Source organism: Ixodes scapularis, unplaced genomic scaffold, assembly GCF_016920785.2.
Source record: "Ixodes scapularis isolate PalLabHiFi unplaced genomic scaffold, ASM1692078v2 PGA_scaffold4__175_contigs__length_147842914, whole genome shotgun sequence".
Classification (NCBI taxonomy): Eukaryota; Metazoa; Arthropoda; class Arachnida; order Ixodida; family Ixodidae; genus Ixodes; species Ixodes scapularis.
The window spans coordinates 75,738,686-75,763,165 of record NW_024609879.1 but is presented as its reverse complement, the minus strand read 5'-3'; the positions used below and the strand labels follow the sequence as shown (position 1 = coordinate 75,763,165).

Here is a 24,480-nt window from a genome sequence, read left to right as displayed (position 1 = left end):
TGTTTTCAACAGGGCTTGGAGAGCCTGCCACACAGCTGGTACAAGGGCATTCTACTACAAGGGAGTCTGTTGGAAATCTGGAAACATGTACAAACCTGTAAGCGACCGGTATCTGCAACAAAAAATATATATATATAAAAAATGGGTAGGCCCTCGTAGTCCATGGTAAGTCAATTGAGCTCGAAAATTAGACTTTTCTTGATTTTTCTTTTGTTACGGTGGTAGTTGTTACGTGCCCGTCCCCTCCGGTTTTGCGACGGCGCGAGCGTAAAGTTTCCCTCCTAAGTCTGGCGGAAAAACCTATGCACCAATTCAGTTTCCTCGCGATCGTCTGCAAATGACGCCTGCTCTCGGCGCCATATGATCGTTCCTTGGCAGCAATTGGCGACGCGACCACTTGTGCCGTCTTTGGTCTCCCGCGCCAAACGGCGCACTATTGTTCGAAGACCTGCGGCTTCGCTGCGTTTCCATAGAACCTAAGACTCTTTCTCTGTTTACTTTTTACTCATGTAAGTTCGCTCTTTGAAAATTTTATAAAAACGAATGCATCACCTGCGGGCAAAGCTGCACAAAGTGGTAGCGCGATAGGTAAAAAAGCCGAGTTTTCCGGTCGATCTAAAGAGACTGCCTACTATTTGAGGCACCCTGTAGATTGAGTTGCGAGTCAGCGCTGTGTGAGTGTTTCGTCTGATGTGATTGTGTCACTATGTGTGATTGTTTCTGCGACCTGTGCTGACTCGTGTTTGTATGTAATCCATACTTGCGCTGTTATTTTGAGCTATACTGCTTTTCTTACTAAGTCCGAGTGCAACCGACGCTACGAATCAATGCAGCCAATCAAGCAACACAAAAAGTTCCTCTCCACGGCCCTCGTCGTCTTTGTGAGCTTGCCCTAACCGGCTAAATCAAAACGCACACTGTGAATGTGCCGTGATCAACGGTTTTTAAAGCGCAGCTCTTGGGCGCCCATTTCGACGTTTCGCGGCGTCGGCGTCGCCGTCGGCGTAATCGCCCCGCTAAACTTAGCGGGAAATTGAATTCGTGTTGAGGTCACTTGGCGTAATTTTTCCAGCTAACTTTAGCGGCGGAACTGTGGGAGGAGGGGAGGGTACGGCGGAAAAGGATGGGATGGTACGCAGGAGGAGGAGGGGAGAGTACGGGGGAGGAGGAAGACGAGGAGGGGAGGAAGAGGAGGAAGAGAAGAGGAGGAGGGGAGAAGGAAAGGAGGATAAAAAGGAGGAGGAGAGGAGTAGGAAAAGGGGGAGGAGAATCAGAGAAGGAGGGGAAGAGGAGGGGATGAGAAGAGGAGGGTACGGAAGAGGAGGGGCATAATCTCCTCTGCGTAGCCTTTTCTCCTCCTCCTCCTCGTGTTTAAATTTTTCTGCATGATTTGTTTAGCCACTGTGGACAAATGCGCCTTGACGATGCACGTTTGTCGCTACTTGATTCGCACCTTCGGATCGCAGCATCGGCTGAGCTCGGACTTCGTGTGAAGCGAAATGTAGACAAAACACGAGTCTGCCTCGCCTTGAAGGGCAGGCTTAGGGAAATGGTATGAAATATTTTGTAGGAAGGCGGCGTCATTTTATATGTGTTCGGACCGACGTATCTTCTAGACAAAACCTTGCTCCTGGAACAGATTTTTAATATTTGTCACTCTGAAATATCGTTGGGGTTAAAATACAACAAGCTTCATTTTCATTCAAATAAATCCAAACTTCCATTGTTCATATCGTCGCTAGTTAAGCCCCAACGTCCTTAGGAACCACAAACAAAAGTAACAAAATTAACCGCCTTCAGGGGTCTTGGTAGTTGTGTTTCTTCACCAAAACTGAGCAGTGTGCACGTTCAACGCCACCTAAAATAATCAAAGCCTACTAGAATTGCAACATCATCAAAGTGAGATCCAGTTAAGAGTCACACGTGACCTTAGCTCTGCGTAAGCGTTTGAACCCGATACAGAGCCTTAAAGGACTCTTGGCATCGAGCTCGAGTCTGAGTTAGCGCCATCCGACTATCTTGGCGTTCCAATGGAGGAAGAGTGGGGCGTTCGCAGACCTTGATTATTCTAGAGAAAATTGGCCCGTGCCTTCGACACAGGCGAATAGAAAATGTTCCCACTCCTGTTGCTTCAGTGCACCGTGGCTTCCGAAAGAACACGCTTGGTACCTGCACAAGCAGTGCATTATGAATCGCGTACTAGCGTAGCTCGAAAAAAGTCCCAAAACTGTATCACTTCACAGATGTTTCATTAACGTCTTCGGGCGCCGCTTTGGGGCTGGCAAAAAACTTCTGTCTGAATCTTTACCAAACTTTCACGTTTAGTTTGTTGTAGTGATTTACCGACCTGTAGAATATTTCGTAGGGAATAATAAATATTAGAAAGAAAAACCCTATTTTCCCGGCGAATCCTACAGAGATTGTGGAAACGTTTTGGATCTGCCAGATTCCATGTCGATTTACTCGAAATATATTTTATGTTCTGTTTTGTTATCTCAAATTGAGCTCTTAGAGGACACGTTTATTTAACAGACATCTTGACCTGAGTCGAAGCCGCATAGATCTCTTTAGAAATATTCAAATTGGGGCTTTTAGTTGCAACAGGTCCAGCGCCGACAACTTCACATGGGAAATTTAAAAACAGGAACACATATAAAAATAAATATTTACATATATAAAATTAAATTATCAGTTACATTTGTACGGTACAGTGCTAACAGAGTCAATACCCAAAGCAACAAGATGCACCTCTCCCCTTCCTCCCTCCCCGGGGTAGCTCCGTCCCCGGACCAGGCAAGCACCATCAAGATACTTTCATATTAAGAAAGTCTGCAAGATCGCCGACATTCTCGCCGAGTGTTCTACTTAGTGCCCCAGGCAAATAACGGCCACGCCATGTTGTGGCGGTTATATATCACACGCTGGGGTTGGCAATGCAGAAGCAACGGTTGAGCTTCGGGTAATCTTAAGGTGCGACTATGCCCCTCATTGCTTCGATTGTGCACGATCCACTACCCGAATGTTCGCAAACCTCCCGATGACGTATACAACGCAATACTCGCGATTTCGTCAGCTTCGTTTGCAATGGAGGTATTGAAGGAATACTCCGCCTTTATTAACGAAATTATACTGTAAAAGAAGTTTCTTTTGTCAGCGGTGCTGCGTCTGAGTATGCTTATGCCACACTGCTTCCAATAAACTTGTGTCGAGTTAGAAACATTCCAACATAACATTTGGAACGCGCAAAAATTGCACAACGCTCTTCTCAAAACATTTACAATGGCACCACCTTTGAGAAAAAAATAAGCTTTGGCTGGACTTCGACATCAACTTTTTTAACCATGAGCTTGTGAAATTCAGGTCACACACACAGAATAGTGGCAGGTCTTCTGCCTTTCGCTTGTCTTCTTTACTTCTCATTGTTTTGGGTGTAGGAAAGTGACGCTTTCCTTTTTCTTACCCTTTGTCTAACCCTCTAGCGATCACCAGTGTGCTGATTTTCTTGCAGCTTCCATTGTTGTTTGTCATCTGCTAAAACGCGAATGTGACTTTTTGAACTGAGGGCATTGGTGGACGAGTGTGTTTGCGCGGCACAGCTGGGAGCCGGCGGGGGAAAGGTCGCGCTGCAGAACTCAGGGCTCCTGGGTTTGTTTCACCCTCGTTCTTTTGAACGGGATCAGCATCGCACTGGCATACGTTGGCGTATCCCTACTGCGTGGCGCACGTTAAAGATCTCCGGCTATCTATAATATTGAAGAGACAATAATGTCTCATCTAATGCGGAGACAACAGACGCCCCTTGGGGCTGACTAACTTCCCTCTGTATAAACACTCATACCTTTTGAACTAAAATAAAAAAAATAAAAATGTATTATAATTCTAATTAACGCGTGTCAATTTGTAAGCAAACGTAGACACAGCAACACCGACGATATTGTACATGATTAACGGAAAATAGCGCTGTAAGACAAGGACAAAGAGAAGAAATATATACACTACAGGACAGGCCCTGACTCACGACTGTATGGTTTACTAGAGAAAAACAAAGACAAAAACACAAAGTTCTTCACGCGTGTGTTCAGCACAGAGCCGCCACAATAGCGGGTACGCCAGTTCACAGTCTTACGAGTGAAATCTTCACCGTTCTTGTTAGAAATTTTAACTCTTTTTCTGATAATGCCACTGACGCATGGCTCACACTATCACTTCCCCGGCTGAAGACATGGTAGCCCCCACGCATGGCTGTGTGCCGAACGCACGTGTGAAGGATTTTGTGTTTTAAAGCGCAGCTCTTAGGCGACCGTTTCCGCTTTTAGTGGCGTCGGCGTCGCTGTCGCCGTCAGCGTAACCGCACACGTTTCATTATGGGACGTCACAAGCATATACAGCAATTCAGTTCCCCGCTAAATTTAGCGAAGAAATTGATTTGGTGTCTAGGTCTGTGATGTCCCATAATGCATGAGTTCACATTCAGTTTCCGCGCTAAATGTAGTGGCAAAGCTGATGTCCCGCGGTCCTGCTCCCGGTGGTCGCGGCGCGAATCCATCCCCTTGCCTCCCTCGTAGAACGGAGGCAAGTACGGCGCACCTGTGTTGCGCGTCTCAGCCACTGGGGAGTAGGACCGCGGGCCCGTAGATGCGCTCTGATAAGGAACCGAAATCTAGAAACGCGTCCAAATGGAGCATTTTTACAGAACGCCGTAAAACGCTGTCTCGACGTTGTATCCTTCTAAAAAGAGTTTATTTAGTGGTTTTCGATGATGCTCAGCAAGTTTCTAATTGGAACATTATCTCAATTTGCACCAATTAGAAATTTAATTAACAAATTTGACTTAATTACCCGACTGATAGTTGCGACTACCTCCCTATACTATGTTCCCGTGGCCATATAGCTCACCTGCACAAACCGCATAATTGTAGCTGTCACGGATTTTCTTAGACAAATCTGAAAGAATAAAAAACCGTATATATATATATATATATATATATATATATATATATATATATATATATATATATATATATATTATATATATTTCTCTCAAATTTTCTAACTTGGTATATCATAAAATCAACATTCCTCAAAAACTGCGCTCTAATTTCGCATTATAGAGAAGCGTAAGCGTCTGTAATTTTTGTCTGGGTTTTCTTCTAGTAAATCACATACTTGTAGTCGGCGCCTATCCAGTCATGTATGTTTCTTTTCCCCGTTCTTGTCTTAAAAAGCTGCTTTCTACTAATCATGTAGACCAGCAACCAACTATACTCAACTCACTGCCGCAATACCGAAGATATTGTTGAGGGCAATTCAACAGAGTCAACAAGAGTAGGTGGCAAATTATTAAAGTAGCAGGATAAATCATCTGTAGTAATGTGGTGAGTAAGCCAGTCGGTATATTGACATCTTAAAGTACGGTGTTGTAATATTATGACTGTCGGTGTCTCGGTTTTTTTTTTTTAAGTCTTTTCCTTTGTCGGAGTTGGGCGTCACCGCCGACACGGAAGGACATTTTTTTGTGTCTGATTTTTCTTCTTTAGCAGTTCACTGGCGGCTTATTTCCATGTATGCCCCCAGTACGCTGAAAGACCGGATTTCGTTTTTTTCTAGCTTACGCCGTTTTGTAGATTGTGATTGGACGGTTGTTCTGTTAGGTGATTTTAACTGCGTTGTCAGAGCAACAGACAGAACGCCGTCTCGACAGCGCGCTCATAGAAGTGCGGCAGTTCTGGCGGAATTGCTCGGAGATTATTTATTTATTATTACAATACCCTCAGGGCCCATAGGGCATTACAGAGGGGGTGGGGCATATAAGAATTCACTCAAAAGAAAATACAAACGTAAAAGGCAGTGATTAAAACACAAATCAATTCGACAAAATATTAACCAAAGTGATTAGTAAGCGCTTCTTTAAATTAATCAAGTGATGGGATAGCTGCTAAAGATGCTTGAAGGTGGTTCCACTCAGAAGACGTTCTTGGTATGAAGGTGTCGTTGTATGCTGATGTCTCAGTGAGGAATGCCGACCTTGAGACGATGATCAATGCGTGAAGAGATATATGCGGAGTTAAGGAATAACTCATCCTTTAGTGAAGCGTTGAAGTGATAAATTTTGTAGAAAAGGCATAGACGAGATATTTTTCGCCGTAAGGAAAGAAGAGGCAGGCACAATGAGGTTTTCATAGATGATACACTAGCGGTTCGATGATAGTTAGAATAGATAAAACGTACTCCCCGATTTTGAACAGCTTCAACGTTAGTCACAAGCGTTGTGTGACCGGGGTCCCAGATTGATGAGGCGTACTCTAATTTTGAACGAGCTAGGGTTCTGTACAGAAGCAATTTTAATGATATTGGGGCTAAAGAGAAGTTTCTTTTCAGATATCCAAGCATGGAGGTAGCGTTAGCGATAATATGATCAGTATTTAATTTCCATGAAACGTTAGAAGTAATGTGAACACTGTGAAATTTCTAACAACCAGTAGGTTGTTAGAAATTGAGTATGGTGATGGGGAGGTGTTCCGACGGGAAACCCTCATGGATTTGCATTTGTTAGTGTTAAGAGTCATTTTCCATAAGTTACACCATTCGGATACAGCACGCAGGTCACATTGAAGTAGTGTGCGTCAGAATCGTTAGTTATTTCACGAGAAATTACACAGTCATCGGCAAATAAACTTATTGAGGATGATACACACAGTGGTAAGTCATTTATATAAATAAGGAACAAAAAAGGTCCTAAAACGGAACCTTGTGGGACACCAGAGGTAACAGGACTAAGGGAAGAATTAGTTTCATTCGCACAAACATATTGAGATCGATTAGTTAGGAAACATGTAATCCACGGCAAAACATTAGGATCAATGTTAAGTTTGCTGAGTTTAAAAAGTAATAATTTATGAGAAACTTTATCAAAAGCTTTGGCGAAATCAAGAAACACACAGTCAACCCATGGTCAACCCACGGTCAAGAATGGAAAGTAGGTCATTAGTGAAGGACAAAAGCTGAGTCTCACAAGAAAGATATTTTCGAAAACCATGTTGTGAGGGTGAAACGAAAGAATTTGAATCTAAGAAATTAACTAAGTGAGAATAAATAATGTGCTCTAAAAGTTTGCAGGGGGTGCTGGCTAACGAAATGGGTCTGTAATCAAGAGGATTATGTTTGTTACCTGTCTTGTGAAGTGGAACCACCTTCCCTTTTTTCCAATCATCCGGTAAGACACCAAGGTTGAGTGACTGCTCAAAAAGTTTTGTAAGAAAAATTGACATGTAATGTTTAGTGTTCTTAAGAAATTTAGAGGTGATGTTGTCAACACCACACGAGGAAGAAACTTTCAAATTATCAATCAACTTTACAATCCCGTCGTAATCAAAAGCAAGCGGATCCATGGAAAAGAATGCACAATCTGGAGAAATAGGATAATCTAAACCATCATTATCAGTAAACGCCTTAACAAAGACTTCGTTCAGAATAGATGCACATTGAGCTTTCGGAATGTCAACACCCTCAACATCAGTGAGCGACACAGCCATTCCTTTAGGCCCGTTTATAACACTCCAAAATTGTTTAGGGCTATTTGCTAACATTGAAGGAAGGGTAACATTAAAAAAAGTCAGTTTTGCTTGCTTGATGGCTGCCTTATAAGCATTGACAACAGATTTATAAAGCTCCCAGCGCTCAGCGAGGACAGACAACTTTGCAGCGCGGGAAAAGCGTTTTTTCTTATTAGCAAGGCGTTTAAGAGTTACATTAAACCACGGAGACACGTGGTTAGATACAATATTCCTACACGGAATGAATGAAGTAATTAGAGAATTTACTTTGTTTTTAAACATGTTCCAATTAGTCTCGATCGTGCGATCTGACAACGCAGGCAGAAATTCGTCAAGAAAGCAAGCCAACTCGTTATTTATTGCAGCGAAGTTTGCTTTGCTATAATCGAGAAAGTGCTTGGTAGATTTGTTAGCAACATGCGAGGAAGCTTGCAGGCTGAAATTCAAAATAGCATGGTCGCTAATGCCCGGTAAATAAGTTATAGAAGAAGCGAGATTAGGGTCAGTTGTAAGAATAAGGTCTAAGACATTGGCCGTCGCATCGGTAATCCGAGTAGGCTCAGTGACACATTGAAAAAAAGAAGAATCAGAACAGAGACTAATAAAATCCGAGTAATCAGAAGAGCTACTAGATGCACCGGGAAACGGTCCAGACCAGTTGATCAAGGGAAGATTAAAATCACCTAGTAAAAAAATGGGTGCAAGGGGGAACCTTGAACAAATCATATTTAAAGCATCATGCAAATCCAAGCAAAAATTTGCAGGGGCGTTGGGAGGACGGTAACAAACGCACAAAATAATATTTCTATAAGCGCACTGTATGCGTACGCAAACAAGCTCCAACGGGGAAACAATATTCACGTGATAACATTCAATGGCTTTATTCACTGCGATTAAAACGCCTCCCCCACGCCTATCTGTTCTGTCACACCGATAAAAATTGTAGCATTTAACACAGTCACAAATTTCATTGTCACGAACAATACTTGAAAGCCACGTTTCTGTCAAAACAACAAGATCGCTTGATGATGCATCAATAACTATTGACAGGTCATCGCGGTTGCGGACTACGCTTCTTATGTTAGTAAAAAGAACTGAAATCTCATTTGGCAAAGAAAGGGAACTACGCGTGTGTTTACCGGCGTTTTTTTTTTTTAGCTCAGAGGGGAAAGATTCAAACGCGCTATCTCTAGTTAGTTAGGAGGCGGCTTCATAAACTTCGTTTGTGTTATGGTCGAACAAAAATTGCTTATCGCCGATATACAATTTGTCGGCACGAAGTTTTTAACGACCCCCCTGGGTACGAGCGAATTCATGCAGCCGTTTTCTGGCAAGTTGAACATTTCGTGAAAAATCCTCGCTGATAGAAATACCCGTATTTTGTAGCTTGTAGCACGACCCCAGCGCCGCATCCTTATGTTTAAAGAAGGAAAACTTTACAACACTAGGCCTTTTCTTGCTGGTGTCGAACTTCCCGATGCGGTGAGCCCGTTCGATTGTAGTAGGGTCAATTTGTACGTCAGGCTTATCTGAGCACACATCCAAAACCAGCTTTTCCGATTGAGCCCACGTTTCCTTAGCCGAGTCATATATGCCAAAGAAAAGCAAGTTGGATCGACGGGAACGACACTCTGCGTCATCGGAACGACGCTTGAGAATGGCCAATTCCGAAAGTACCGACTCGAATTTCGCCTCAAGTTCGTCTGTCGAGTTCATTTTCGATTTGCAACTTGCGAGATCACTTTCAATTATTTCAACACGCTAGGTGAGAGTGGTTATCGAGTCATTTGTTCGTTTTTGTTCGTCCCAGATTTTTTTGAGCTGAATCAACACGCTTGCCTGGCCGGAATGCATTTTGCTGACAAGCGACTCTATTTTCGCTAGTGACTCGGCTTCAGGTTTAGTCATGGGACCAGGGTTACGCTCTATGTCTCCACTAAGAAGTAACAACAAGTCAAGAAACCGCTTCAGACACATCCGTGGGCACGGCAAAACAAGACAAACGTAATTACCCCTAACGAAGTACGAAAGTTTTTGCCTACTAACCTGCAGAGCAAATAGGAGCGGCATGTTAGGTGTCATTGTCGTAGCATTTTCGCCGTGCCCACTGTTCGAAAACGCCTGCGGGAAGGCTTTTGAAGGCAGTGCATAGAGATCATATACTAAATCTAGAGGAAAAGGTCCGCCATTTTCCCATACATTCTGGCTGCCGCAAGCGGCGGACCATGCAGGCAGACCCTCTGGGTCCCAAACACGGTTACATCATCAGAGCAGTTTCGTGAACTTCAACAATCCACGAACTTACCGGTGGAAAAATACTCGCGTTCCTTTCGAAGGTTTCTTTTTGCATAGCGCGCAGATGTACGGTCTCGCGTTAACGCTAAACTAAACCATATACCCGGCTTCGCTGGTGGGGCGCGGCTGGGCGCGGTTGAGGAATACGAAACTGCGCAACCACCAGATTTCCGAGATTTCGACAGAAGGGAAGTTAATGCAGCGTAATGACTTTATTGCTTTTTATAAGCGTTAGAATAGCTCAGAATTTAGTTTACAACGTTAAATTATCACTGTTTATATTGCTGAGAGTTTTCACTCTTCGCGTTTACTATGGCAACGTTGCTTTCTTTCTCTCGTGTTCTGTCGCTCTCTTTCGCGATCGTTCACTCGGGACCCAGGATGTCGGCGCACGGGATTTGCCACTCCTCCTCACCCACCTTTACCCCCCTGAGGCAGTGTGCTTGATGTCGATGCTGGTGGGGCTTGCGTGTCAGGCGACACTGGCGGCAGAAATCCTGGTATCGCTCCAGCTTTGAATTAATCGCCATCGAGGGGGGCGGCCAGGGTAATCAGCGGTGCTGTCTTCGTCATCACGGGCGTGGCGTTGGTCGCTCTCGGGTAGAAGGATGGAAGGCCACCGTCACTCGCCACTAGAAGAAACTGCAGAGCAAACATGAGCTGTATGTCAGGCGTCATTGTCGTAGCATTTTCGCCGTGCCCACTGGTCGAAAACGCCTGCGGGAAGGCTTTTGAAGGCAGTGAGCTTGATGTCGATGCTGGTGGGGCTTGCGTGTCGGGCGACACTGGCGGCAGAAATCCTGGTATCGCTCCAGCTTTGAATTCATCGCCATCGAGGGGGGCGGCCAGGGTAATCAGCGGTGCTGTCTTCGTCATCACGGGCGTGGCGTTGGTCGCACTCGGGTAGAAGGATGGAAGGCCACCGTCACTCGCCACTAGAAGAAACTGCAGAGCAAACAGGAGCTGCATGTTAGGCATCATTGTCGTAGCATTTTCGCCCTGCCCACACGATCTGATAGAGGCTGGTATCGTTAAAAACGACACTTGCGAGATGCGCTTTACCCACTTTCAAGCTTCATCTGATGCTCGGTTGGACAGAGTGTATGTTTCAAGCCTCTATGGCCAGGTTGTTAACAAAGTACCGCGTCAGGCTCGTGTTTTTTTCTGATCATTGTCTAATTTAAAGAACAATCGGTGAAAGAGCACAACCGAAAGCCAAGTTCAACGGGAGGATTTTTAAGTTGAGCATAAACCTCCTGAAGGATGATGCTTTTCTTGAAGCAGCACGTAAAACTTTCAGAAACGTTTTTGAAGGGAGAGTGATAATTTTGAGGCGTGGGAACTCGGCAAGCAGGAAATTAAGATGATCGCTACAGAGAGATCTGCCGTTTTGGCGTTTGCGGCGCGCAGCAGTCAACGTGAAATGAACAGGAATTTTCTAACACTTTTGAAAGCGGAGTGTGAAAGGCCGGGCGTAGGTTTTAAAGACATAGGAAGCGTTAGAGCACAAATAGACGAGTTGCATCGCGGACGGTACCGGGGTGTCATTGTTCGTGCTCGGTCAGTAAAATACGCAATGGGAGAGCAATTAACCTACAAAACGAGCCTTAGCGGAGGAAAAATGCTACGCACTCTGCAATGAAATCGCCGAGATCGACTACCAGGGTGTAAGTAGCAGGAGCCCAAACCATATTCGGAAGGCTTTTGTGAACCATTATAGGAATCTTTCTGAGAGCCAAGCCTACGGTAGGAGAGATCCTATGGTTTTCGGGCCTTCTTAAGGCCCTCCCTCAATAAGACGCAAAGGAGCAGGAAAGGCTGGAACAGCCTGTTACGCTGCAGGAGGTGGACAGGGCGATCGACGACTTGCCGAGCGCAAAACGCCGGAGCCAGACGGGCTGGAGGGAGAGTTTTACAAAAAGTTTAAAAACATGGTGGCTAGTGTTTTCCTATGTGTAATCTCCGCAGCATACGAGCGTAAGGGGTTGCCACCGTTGTTAGCCCGAACGTATACTGTTTTAAACTCCAAAAGCGACGATGTTGACAAAGCTTAGAAAAGTCACAGGTTATCGACCGATAAGGGTGTGCAACGTTGATTATATAGTTTTCGCAAAAATTTTGGCGCGCCGTTTTCAGAGCATCGCCTGCCAGATCATAGGCGAGCACCAGACTTGTGGGATTCAAGGACGCTCTATAGGAACAAATGTTCACGTTGGGCGTAGTGTTTCGGAGGCATGCGACAACGGCATAGATCAAGTCAGTAAGCTCCAAATAGAGCTTGACAACACGTTTGACCGCGTTAAACAACATGTTCTTTTTATGTGTTGGAGCGCGCTAATGTAGGCACAGTCATCTTGGAAGGGGCCGAAATGACATATAGGGGTTGTAGGACAGAGCTTATCGGTAAACAAGGAGTTAACCGTAGAAATTAATGTCCGGTTATCAGTCAGGCAAGGCTGCCTTCTGTCACCTTCGTTTTTTAATCTGTATTTGGAACTGTTCTGCTTGAGTGTTTTAGGCAACGAGGATTGTCGTGGTTACCGGTTGGGGGACGATGCCGGTGATATAGCAGTATTTTGCAGCGAAAAGAGAAGCGTTAGTGCTGCCGTGGCGTTGGTAAAATTGTTTTGTGAGGCCACAGGGGCCGCAGTAAACTGGGAAAAGTGCCGTGGATTTCGGCTTGGGGCGTTGGCAAAAACGCCTTCAGTTTTTAAAGGCGTCAGCTGGGACCGGGCACCGTACACATATCTCAGCGTGCCTTTAAACTTCTAGTGTGAAAACAAATCCTAGTGGTCGGGTGTAGCCACCGACCTCGGCAGGCGCGCCTCTCACTGGAAGAGGCGGGACCTGTCCATTTTTGCTCGCGCGACTTTTTGCAATGTTTTTCTTATAGCCAAGTTATCGTATAGACGATTGCAAGCTGGGCGACTGGCCGCCGCCATGTCTCTGCTCGAGCAGGCACGCCCGTGCGATTACGAGCTTGCCAAAGCTACGTTCACCCGCGCGTTGCACGCGCTTGTACGCATGGGGCACCACTTGTGGCGCCATGCTTGCAATTGTCTATAGCTTGCAAGTAATTCATTGTGCCCGCATGAACGTGCAAAAGTTTCTCCGCGTTTTTGCGACATACATCTAGAACTTGTCTTGGAAGCCCATGATGCGCGACAATCTATTTCATCGCGTCAGTAATGGCGGGTTGGGATTATCGCATTTGTTTGTACGACAGTTGGTCTCATCTTTCTTTTTTCTACGCGATCGAGACCAGCCTTTCATACGCGCGTTCATTCAAAACAAAACTGTCACCTCATTTGCTGACCTTTGTTGTATCAACCTACGGCGGTGAGTCATCAAGGCTTTCACAGAGAGGTAGTCGAGGCTTTCCGCTTTTTGTTTTCCCACTTTTCTTAGGAGTATTTGTCTATGGTAAGCAAGAAGACGCTAAAACGTGACTTGGTGTTAAGTTTGTTTCCTGCCCCGCTGTACAGAAGTGTCATGTGCAGCCATGGTCGCGATGTACTCAAACGTGTTTAGCGCATGTGTGTACACCCGCTGTCAAAACTTTGTTTTCAAATTGCATAGCAATACTCTGCCAGTTAAAGCCTGGCTGAGAGAAAAGGGCGTGGGTGTATTATGGCCGGGTGGACTGTATGTTGTGTAAACAACCCGAGACCGTTGAGCAAGTTCTTATTTTCTGTTAAAACGCAGTTTCTTTTTTTTTTTGGGGGGGGGGGAGGGGGGGGGGGGCAGGGGGGGGGGGGTCGTTCTTTAGCGTACGTTAAAGAAAGAGTTCTGTATCATCCCGTCGGGCATATGTTCTTCGAGCGTAAGCAATGACGGTTGTGTACCTTTTGATATGTTCTTTCTTTTAGGACTGACATAGTTTTTGCGGACTCTAACCAAAGTTTTATTGAAAAACATATAAACCCGACGTTTCGGGACCCACTCGGTTCCTTGGTCACGGGTGACTTAGGTAGAAGCGCAGTAGGAAAGGTCCCCACCGCGCCTCTACCTACAGTCATCCGTGACCAAGGAACCCAGCGGGTCCCGAAACTTCGGGTTTATATGTTTTAATAAAACTTAGGTTAGAGTCCGCAAAAACTATGTCAATTTATCCCTAACCAGACAGACCTCTGTCGAAAATGTTTACGTTTAAATTCTTTTAGGTCTGTGCAGTATATGGCGGTCCCGTTTGGCAGTGCGTCACGCCGACCCCAACACCAAAGAAGTTCGGTTTTATTTCTTTGACCTTGGTAAACAAATAGGAAGTGTTTTTTCCTTCCCTGAGCCTAAGCCCGAATGGCTAGGCCTTCGCAAAGAGCTATTGGAAATGAAAGCTTTCTAACATGCCCTGCAAAAGCTTTGCAGATAATTTTTATTACTATTTGATATGGTTCCCTGCTTTATGCAATAAAGAAAAAAAAACGCAAGCGCGTGCGTGACCGAGTGGTTATCGCGCTTGACTTTCGCGCGGAAGGTGTAGGTTCGATTCGAGTCACCGGACTGTCTTTTTATATATTCTTTTAATTTGGCCTTCTCGTAAGTTCGAGAGCATTCTCGTCTGATCGAGTTCCGAATACCCTAGGCACCGAAAGTTCTAGGCCAAATGATCCAGAAACCCACGAGGTTACGTAAGGGACTCCGCAAGGCGAGCGGAGTTAGTCTCGCTCCAGCGATCGATCCTGCTGTTTCGCCGACATCGACGCTACCTTTCTTTTATTTTGTTTTGTTAACAAGTTCCCCTCATTAGACGATTAGTTTCTTTAGTTATTCTTCGCCTCATCATTTGTTATTCGTGGCAATATGCCATAAAATTAGCATAGATATTTTATAAGACATTGCGTTGTTCACGGTAGTGAATCTGATTAATTTGAGAAACTAAGATTTTCTTAATAATCAACATTAACAGGTTTGGTTCTTCTTATTTAAATTTGTAGGAGGAATAGTTCCTTGAATTAGAATATAATTTAAGGTAGTATCCGAGTAAAAATACTATATGATAAAAAATTTAGAGTGTCTTCTTTGGCAAATTACAGGCGTCTTTATTTTTCAAATTTTTAACATAGCATATACCTTGTTCATGAAGAACTTTAAAATAAGGGCGGCCACCATGAGGTAGGACACGAGGACAACAGCAGGCGTCCAGGCCTCGTATAGATCCAATCTTGGTGCCAGTCTACAGTCCGCCAATTCTAATTTAGAATTTCTCTGATGAGAAGAAATCGGACGGAAGCAATAAAAATCGCGCAAATGTGAAGTCAAAAATAAGACAAGTCATACCTTGCAATCAGCTTTGTAGATGTTTTTTTATGCCACTCCAGTCCACTCGTCGGTAGGGTCGTTTTCTACTGCGCGCACACAATCTTTCAAGAAAAACTTGGATAGCAATGTTGCGGCAACATTCCTCCGACAACATAAGGACTAATCGAGCTACAAACGACCACAGCGTGTAGAATCCAAGGGCTGTAGCGATCTTTTCTCCGCCACTTCCTAACAACATTGAATACGCTTGTGCTCCTCTATCTCACCACCCGAAATAGAAGAAAGTACCCGGAAATCACACGACGTGAATGTCAACTGTGTAAATCAACTGATGCCAAGTGCCCCTGGTCCGGGCTAAGGTCGGTCTTTCAATTTCAAGAAAACACACAAACAAGCAGAACGACCCAGACGTTTCGAGGGAATACTCTCTCTCAATAAAGGAGGGACAATAAGTAAGTGACGGGCAGCAAGGCCGGTAATTAGGTTTAAATGAAAAGAAGGGAGGGAAATGGGTTCGAAGTCGACAACCTGCAAGAGTGCATCTGGAATTTTAAACGATTCGAATGAGACAGGAAGGAAACGTATGCTTTGCGGGAAGCAGGTGAGGTTCGGACAATCGGTTGTGAGTCGTAGGCCTGCGAGCGTTTGGGGTGACAATCGCCAAAAGCTGTCCTCAGCAAAAAGACCTCGCTCCCTCCGCCGGACGAAGAAAAGGAAAACGCTTTATAGACGCCGCGTTTCGTTGCATCTGCGTGCACTGTGGGCGATGTACGAGATACGGCTGGTGCGTACACAAACGTCCCCATCCTCCCAGTAAAGGTCCGTTCACACTCTTTGCGACTGAGTAAGACCGAGAGATACCAGACCGGTTTTTAGGCTACTTGCGATCTCTTAGGACAAGCTCCGCTGCGCCGCATCCGGTCCTAAGAAGTCGCAAAAAGCTTAAAAACAGGTCTGGCCTCTTTCAGTCTTACTCGGTCGCAAGAGTGTGACCGGCGCTTAACTGTATCAGCTTGGCCAAGCAGGGCCACCCAAAATTTTGTTTATTTATATTTTTCCCCCTCCTGCCCGAGACGTTTTCTGTAGCAGTTTTTGCTGTGCCCTTCCCGTACCAGGATTTGCGACTCTCACGAGTTGCGAGACGATTTGGTGGCCATGTTTGCAATATTTTTGCACAAAAATCTGACAAGTAACTGTAACGACACTACTTTTTACAGTTTCTTCCAAAAACAGTGACCCTGTTACAGTTCAAAGTTCTTTTCACTAAGCAGTAAGCAGTTACAGTTACAAGTTACTGAAAAAAGTAGCAAGTTACCGGTAACGCGTTTCTAGTAACTACTCCCCAAAAATGGCCACCGCAACATAGGTAGGTGCCGCTTGGACCGTTTATTAATCGTTGCACGGGAACAAGGCAAGGACGAGAACGATCATGACGTAACGTCGGCCTAGCGACTGATTTCCAGTGTTGACGTGGCCTCGATCGGCTAGTTTTGGCTTTGTCGACCACTCCCAAAAGGAAACTTTGAGGCGTCTACATCTTTAAAGACGAGTTCACAACTTCACACCGGCGATGCGATGTAGTCGCGCGATAACTTTCATCGCAAAAGCGACCATCGCGAAAAAAAAGCGACGCGATTCGAGCGGCCGCTAATTGACCCGATTTTCTGCGATGCGGCCTAGTCGCGGAGCGGCCGAGCCAATCAGCGGCGTTCGGAGCGAGAGTTCTCGAGAAGCAACCATGCGCACCTCGTTCGCGAACTCCAATATGACCATCTCATTTTTTTTTTTTTTTTTTTTTTTTTTTTGCGATGTGATCTAGTGGCATCGCGCGTCTGCTCCATATCGTCGAGAAAAATATGGCATCTTGTGATTCAGGGACGCCTGCCTGCGCTAAAAACAGTAGTAATCCCAAAGTCAAAACTCTAGACCGGAGCTGCCGTTTAGAGCTAATCGGGTTAAAATATACCACGAAATACACCTCCGGATTTGAAGGAAAACGAAAAGAATTCTGAAAACACGAAACCCTAACTATACCGCATTCTGCGTGCAAAAGTTCTTTTCTCAGGTGGACAGAATGAGCTGCACTGTTATTTTATACATATCATCCGGGAATATATAAAGAACAGAAATTACAAATGTGCTTTGAACAAAAACGTTTCTGCGATTTACGTGCGATGGATGCCCTTTTCACATAAGTAATTCATGACTTGCACTGAGTTCACAATATGGGCCATTCTCGTGTTTTTGTTGCTGAGAGCGTTCTTCCTCCAGCATGCTTTTTGAACCGTCAAAACTGTTTTATTGAAAATAAAAAGTGTAAATGATTACAGCAGTTTGCGATGACGTCACGCCCAAGTCATATAAAGCGTGGTGCAAGCTTGGCTGGATTCGTGTTTTGTGCGTGTTTCAGCTGTTAACGCGCGTTTGCAAATAAGCAACCGAAATTGCGCGAAATCTGGAACATATCAGATTCGTTTCATTCTATTTTTTGTTTCAGAAACCGAAGGAATTTATTTCACAAGACCATGAGCCTTTTTTTTTTTCATATAGTATCTGTGTTTTTTGCGGAATAAATGCATCAATTTGGTTTGTTTATCGGCAGGGAACTATTTTTTTTTTGTGTTCCAAATGTTGCGCGATTTTGGTTTTTTTTTTCAAACTTACATTTCAATCCTTACAGTTGATGTATCTTCGAGTTAGTTTTCTTTGAATGCTGGACTATTTATTGCATTTATGTTATATATCTACATAAAAAATAAACTACTGCACGTCCATTGTGACCTTTTGAAGCCTAAACAAATGGGAACAAAGTTGTCACACGTATAAGACACGCGGTGCCTGCTGCTTTCAGAAGTCGCGCTATTATTATTTCTGGATGAAAACCTGTCCTTTTCATTTTTGCCCTTTATCAATATTTTTCTGCCGTACTTTGACGAGCCGAATGTTATTTGTACAACAATCGTGTGATCTCGGGCTCCCATGAGAACCTGAAACCTTGTCGGGGAAAGGGCATACCAAAAGAAGAAAAGAAGAAACCTACATAAAGATGGCCCTCAAGTGCGTGAGGCCTCGTCAAAAATCAAAGGAGACGAACGACAAACTTTCTGTTTTGTTTTATTTTAGTTGAAAGGATGCCAAATAATAAATAAGTATATATACGGCCAGAAAACTGTCTTGGTTATAACGTTGAAGGAAAGAGAACAGTGATCATGGTTCTGCTGAAAGTATTCCTCGTGCTTTGCTTCGTGGCTTATGGTAAGTCGTTTGCCCGAGCTACAATATTAACTTTTTTTTTCGTCTGTTTCTTACTCCGGTTTCTCAAGGAGGAAACTGAAACCTTTTGTGTCACTTGATGCGTACGCCGGTTTCAACAGTCAGTATTTAGAACTTATTGCCTCTTGAGGACCATAACAAGGTGTTTTCATCTCAATTCATGGTCGGTTTTGATATCGAATATTTATTTTCACCCAAGAATAAATTTTCGGGAGTACTCTTAAAATGAAAAAGAGTGCGAACGACAAGCTTGGCGGATCGTTTTGTTTTCAAATTATTAACAATTGAAAAAACCGACCAGAAACCACTCGCTATTTTCTCAGTTCTCAAAATAAATAAAGCACTGGGACTCTTTTGTGACATTCCTGAAATAAGTTTCATTATGTTTAAGAAATATTAGAGAAAAAGCTATTTTATATGTTTCAATAACTTTTTCATAATGTCGAACTCTGTTCCATTAACGAGTTTTGGCAAATCAATACAAATACTATATTTTATATTAAATATTTTATGTTAATATAATATGCTACACTTGAAGCAAGAAAGGCACCGAAAATCTAGCAAATTCCGAATCGATTTACTCCAAAAGACAATTTGTTAGTTTTCTTATTTTTATTAGTAGCAAGGCAGAATTGTGAAAGAAGAGGAAATATAAAGAAATGATGTATATTATGTTGTTTATATTTCTGCAATAAAACCTTGAGCCTTGTTGGATGTGCGTTGTTAAATGGTAAGCTTTATTGCGGAGCAAATAACGTTCTGGAATACATTCCGGACAATTTTACTTGTTTTTAATGTAACGAGTTAATTAAAGTATTCAGTAATAAGTAAAAATCGCCATAATGCTGGACAGATTAGCACCTATGCCAGGACGCTGTCACAACGATTAGATATTTTTCTTGATTGAAGTGACCACTTAGCTCTTCTCATTGTGAACAGGGCTTGCGGCGCTCTTTTTGAGCGCCTTTTTATATCGGGCTAAAAACGTGAGATTTTATCGATTAAAATATAGATTTTAGATTATTAGATTTGCGCAAATTTCTTCAATTGGTTTTGCATCTAATATTAATTGACGTCAATACTGCAATCAGAACATGACCCATACAACTAAGAATTAAAGTTAATGAACGTATCTTAGTTCATTATCCAACTTATCATGACGATTATTTCCTCATCTAATCGCCGCCGAGACTGATAATTACAGGGTGAAAACGATGCTCTTCGAGCTCTCACACATTAAAAAAGAAATCGGTTCACATAAAATTCACACACCCTGTATAGTTTATTGTAAAAAAGAAACCGGACGTTAGCGAGTTTGTTCTCCCGGAAGGAACGCTAGGGCCCAACCACTGCATTCTAAGGCGTCCAGCGGGGCTATGCAAGACGAGGACGGGGCGGCACGAATGGACCACGACGTCGCCGCCTACGACCCGCTGATCAATCGCAGCAGGTGGCGACGTGGCGACGTCTCGGTTCCTTCGTCCCGCCTAGTCCCGCCGTCTCGCATAGCCCCCCTGTAGTACAGTCTAGTACGGACACGGGCGAATGAGCATGCTAAGCGTCCTTTTTTGTTTTTATACTAAAAAACAGTTTTTAGCTATTTTTTTTTCGTTAAAAATGGAAACGTATGTACTGTCGGGAGCATAAGTATGGATAACACCGTAGCGCCGACCGAATTGCATCGCCGCACTTCCTGACGGTGTTCCACCCGCTGTCGAGATCCACGTAGTGCGCACGCGCGTCCTTTCTTGTTTGCTGGCCTGCTCGTTGGCTAGATTCAATGCGACGCGCTCCGGACTAATTGAACTGGCGATATCCTTATTTTTTCGCTGTTCGCTCACCCCTCTGGGCAGCGGCTAAGCGGCCGAGCTGGCGTCCATTGCGGCACGGGCAGTTCACGCGACAAGGCGACACGTCAACAACAATAGTTTCATTTTTGCATTATTTTTAAAGGAGTACGGAAACGAAATGGCGTGATCGCGATCAATCTATCTTTCACTTCAAAATCAGCCAGCGAAAAGTGCAATGCGTATCGCGCACGTTGTGGCTCGTACGGAAGTACCGATGTCAACAACGTTTATTGCATGCACCGTATGCCCTAGCGGCGCAGCTGCCGTGCCAATTACAAAGCTGATTTGGTACCAGCTAGTGACGCTTTGCTACATCTTCTCTCTTTTAAACAAAATAAAATGAACCAAGAAGAGGAAAAAAATTTACAAAAAAGAAATGATGGAACAGGCGATATTACGCTTGTACGATCGCGCTTAAAGTTCTGGTCTTGGGTATCTGACGGGGCTCCACGGTTGTCTTGAACTCCTCCTGAGCTCCTGGGTTGGGGAATTTGGTGATGGTGGGGCTCCTATTGAGGGTTCTTCCCTGACCTGGCGGCCTGTGGATTCAGCAGCCACAGCGGTGACAAGTTACTGTTGCAGCGGCAGCAATTCATCAGCCGCCGTGGTGATGAGTTGCTGCTGCCGAGGCGGCAACACGCGCAGGTGCTCTTTTGTTCTACGTAGCACACGCCGGTCACCAGTTTCGATCACAAAGGAGCGGGGAGGCTACGCACGCTTTATGAAAACTGCTGGAGACCACGTGCGTGAAAGGGTGTCAATTGTAGACACCTGCTGACCACCTTGTAGTTCCGGGAGGGTCTTTGTTCTGTCGCAGAAGGTCCGCTGCTTGCTGCGGATCTCTTGCAGTCGGCTGGACACCTCCTTGGGCGGTACGATGGCATGTTCCAGGCAGCAGTCAGAAACCGGAAGCAGTGTGCGTGTCTGACGACCGATTAGCCTCTCTACTGGTTACGTGAGCAGGTTATCCCTTGGGTTGTTGCGTCATTTCAGGAGGGCGCTGCAGAAGTCAAGGGTGTTGTAGGAGCACCTTGCTAGCAGTTTCTTTTCCTCTTGTACGGATCGCTCAGCCATACCGTTGGAGCGAGGGTGGTGAGGGCCATACGTGACGTGGATGATTCGAAACTTACTCCCAAAGTCCTTGAAGTTTGAACTATTAAAGGGGGGGGGGGGGGGCTCGTTGCCACGGCACAATGTGGCTTGTATCCCATGAGTAGCGAGACGTCTGCACAGGTGGATACCACTGAAGCTGCCGTGGAGTGTCCCAGTTCCTTCGTCTCAAAAAAGAAAGTAGATGTCAAGAATTATCAAAAACGTTTGATTGTTGTGGTAGAACCAGCCTAGCCCGACAAGCTGCCACTGTAGGTTGGGTAGTTTTGGGCTCAGTAATGCTAATCTTGCGATTCTAGGCTTATGCTTTGTGCAGACCTCACATGACTTTGCAAGAGCTTCAATGTCGCATGACATGGTCGGCCAATACACTAATACCTCGTCAACTCGAACACGGCTATCTCGAAATAATGGTTAAGTCGTAAAATTTCCTTGTCATCGAATGAGCTCCCATAGACACAATGCATTTTGCCTTTGCTTAGCTCGAGAGGTTTTCAGGACGGACTTCGGATATCTCCAAACCTCGTCAGTTAAAATCGCAAAAAAAAAACACAAAAAAACAACAAAAACTGACTAGCAAACTTTCGCGAAGTGATTAAAGGGACACTCACAGTGTATTTATGCTCGCCGAGGTTTTTAGTTGTACATGACATATGAGAGCCCAAGTACCCAGAACACAATTTGCGCCTCGAAATGCTGTTTCTTTCCGCCCGAAAACCGCCGATCAAGAACTGGCCGGTTCGAGTCACGCTCACTCTCTTTTCCGTGGTCACGGGCCGTTTTCTTTAGGTATTGAAGCGACCACCAAAATTAATCAAAGTCGTTGGTCACGGAAGACACACACTCAGTATTAAAAATAGAAAAAAACATGAAACCCATTTTTTGTGGCTTATAAATAGCTGCAGATACCCTGACTGAAAAAAAAAAATTCCACAGTGAACCGGAAGCCTTCTATGCGTGCGTCCTTTCGCGTGTCGTGGGACCCGCGGGGACGGCGATGGCAGCGGACGACGGGCGTAGGACCTCTACTTCAGAACTGTCGTTCGCGGTACCTGTGAATTCTGTTTGCCTTTGAAAGAGAAATTTGGGTCTGATCAAAAGAATTATTATTCATCCCGTACCCGCCCGACTACCAAGCCGATTTGCACGAAGGCGTCGCCGAGCCGTCGCTCCCTCCTCCTGGCTGAAGACATCGCTCGCGCAAACGTCAAGCACCGCAAGAAGTGTTTACTTCGAGTTGGATATGTACAAGTACGATTTCTTTACTAGGAGCGAATGTCGCCAATGCGTCGTGCTTCCCGATTTCGCCCCAGAGTGCTTTTGGTGAAGAAAAATCTGCAGCAAACTTTCTAACTTACAGTTTACGGGCTGAATTATTACTAAGGGAAGAGATCCCCCACTAAAGAGATGCCCCAGTAGCTCATTGTCAATTCTGTTACCGACGCTCGCAGCGATCGGTCGACAGGATGGCGAGCTCCAACAGAGCGATGAAAACGGCCGTTGCCGGCCGCGGTATCTCGTCTACTGATGATTACAATATACTTCTGCCTTCTCTGCCTTCTGAAGAAGTCACTGCGAATTCTGGTTCTCTACACTGCGACGTAACCGGCCGTCCGTACCGAATTGAGGACTTTCGAGAAGAACTGGAACGACTGCAAATCTTCGGCGACGTGGCGTCTTTTGGCGCCTATCAAATGAACCACGTGTGGCTCGTCACCTTCCACTCTGCGTCAACGAGGAACCGGCTGCTTGCCGCCAAGGAACTGACTCTCAAAGGCCAGCGATGTATCCTCATAGACCCGAAGAACTCGGAAACCTGTCTGAAACTTCACTGGGTACCTTATCACGTCCCCGACGACACAGTTCGACGAGCACTTGAGCGATATGGAAATGTACACGAAGTAACCCGTGAGACATGGAAAGCCCAAGGTTTTCAAGGGGTCCAGTCAACAACAAGGCTCGTTCGGATCACTCTAAAGGAGGGCGTCAGTAAAGAAAGCAAGAAAAGAAAGAAAAAAAACGAAGTAAAGAAACTTCGTTTCTTCGGCGGCTCTGCACTCGTCCTAGTGCCCGGACGAGCCCCGCCTTGCCTCCGGTGTAAGAAGACCGGCCACATCCGAAAAGACTGCCGCGTCCCCCGTTGTCACCATTGCCACCGCTACGGCCACACAAGAGAAAACTGTGTCAAACCTTACGCAGTGACAACGCCCGGACAACTCCCGGACGAGAACACCGACCTTATTATAGACGAAGCGGAAGCCGAGCTAGCTGCCAATGCGAACGCCTCCGTAAGGACGCTTCCTGCGGCGCCGAGGATTGCCGAAACGCCGACGGCTGGAACCAGTGAACCTTCTCCACAGGTCGAGCTCCCCTCGGACGCTCCCTCTAGGGAACCGCAGAAAGGCGGCATGGAGGCGCCTGTTGCAACGCCTGGGGAAAAGTCGCAACTTACAGCCAAGGTACCGGAGCCAGATGGTGGGTTTTCTGACAGCGAAATGCGGGACGAAGCCATGGTAGCGGGAGCCGCTACACCAACCAAGCGACCGCACGAGAAAGACCGAAGCCCTGGGGCAGAGGACGGTATGCCGACCCAACAGCGTTCGAAACTGGTCACGCCGTGTCGCGGACGGCGCAAGCCGCTCACGCTCCGTGCGGCTCTGGACAACCGCTTCGAGACGGACTCTTAGCACAGAACCTGGCAGGAACCTTCTACCGCGGCTCGTAGTGAGTGCTTCTCCTTGCTAGTTCGAGCGCGTCAGTATAGGGTTTTAGGTTTCCTACTTCTTTCTTAAATAACAAATAAAAAAGCGGTTTAATGCATTAACCCTAAACTGCATGAGCCTGATTGTGCGGAAGAGAAAACTATGGGTACTCAACGAACTACTGAAAATAAATGCCGATATTGTGTTCTTACAGGAGACGAAGCACGCCTCTGATTTACAGGTACAAGAAATGGCCTTGTTTTTTGAAAAACACTTCAATCTTTTCCATTCTAACGCTGTCGCGCACAGCGGGGGAGCGGCTATTCTCATTCGAAAAGATAAAGCTTTCACACTACTTTCCAAGTGGGTAAGTGATAAGAGTGGAAGGATCTGTGCAGTAGATATTCTGTTTCGCGGTGATATCTTTAAACTTGTTTG

At 45.3% G+C, this 24,480-nt stretch overlaps 1 protein-coding gene and 1 pseudogene across 1 annotated transcript; one reads left to right on the top strand and one right to left on the bottom strand.

Moving 5' to 3' along the window:
- Positions 1-20,987: 20,987 nt before the first annotated feature.
- On the bottom strand, positions 20,988-21,807 carry LOC115323948 (annotated as a pseudogene).
- A 1,470-nt stretch (positions 21,808-23,277) lies between these two features.
- LOC115323942 lies at positions 23,278-24,027 on the top strand (the record flags this gene model as incomplete). The annotated part of the gene is made up of 1 exon (XM_029984425.2): positions 23,278-24,027. A coding segment is annotated over one exon (750 nt), but the record flags the coding sequence as incomplete, so codon positions are not given.
- Positions 24,028-24,480: the final 453 nt, after the last annotated feature.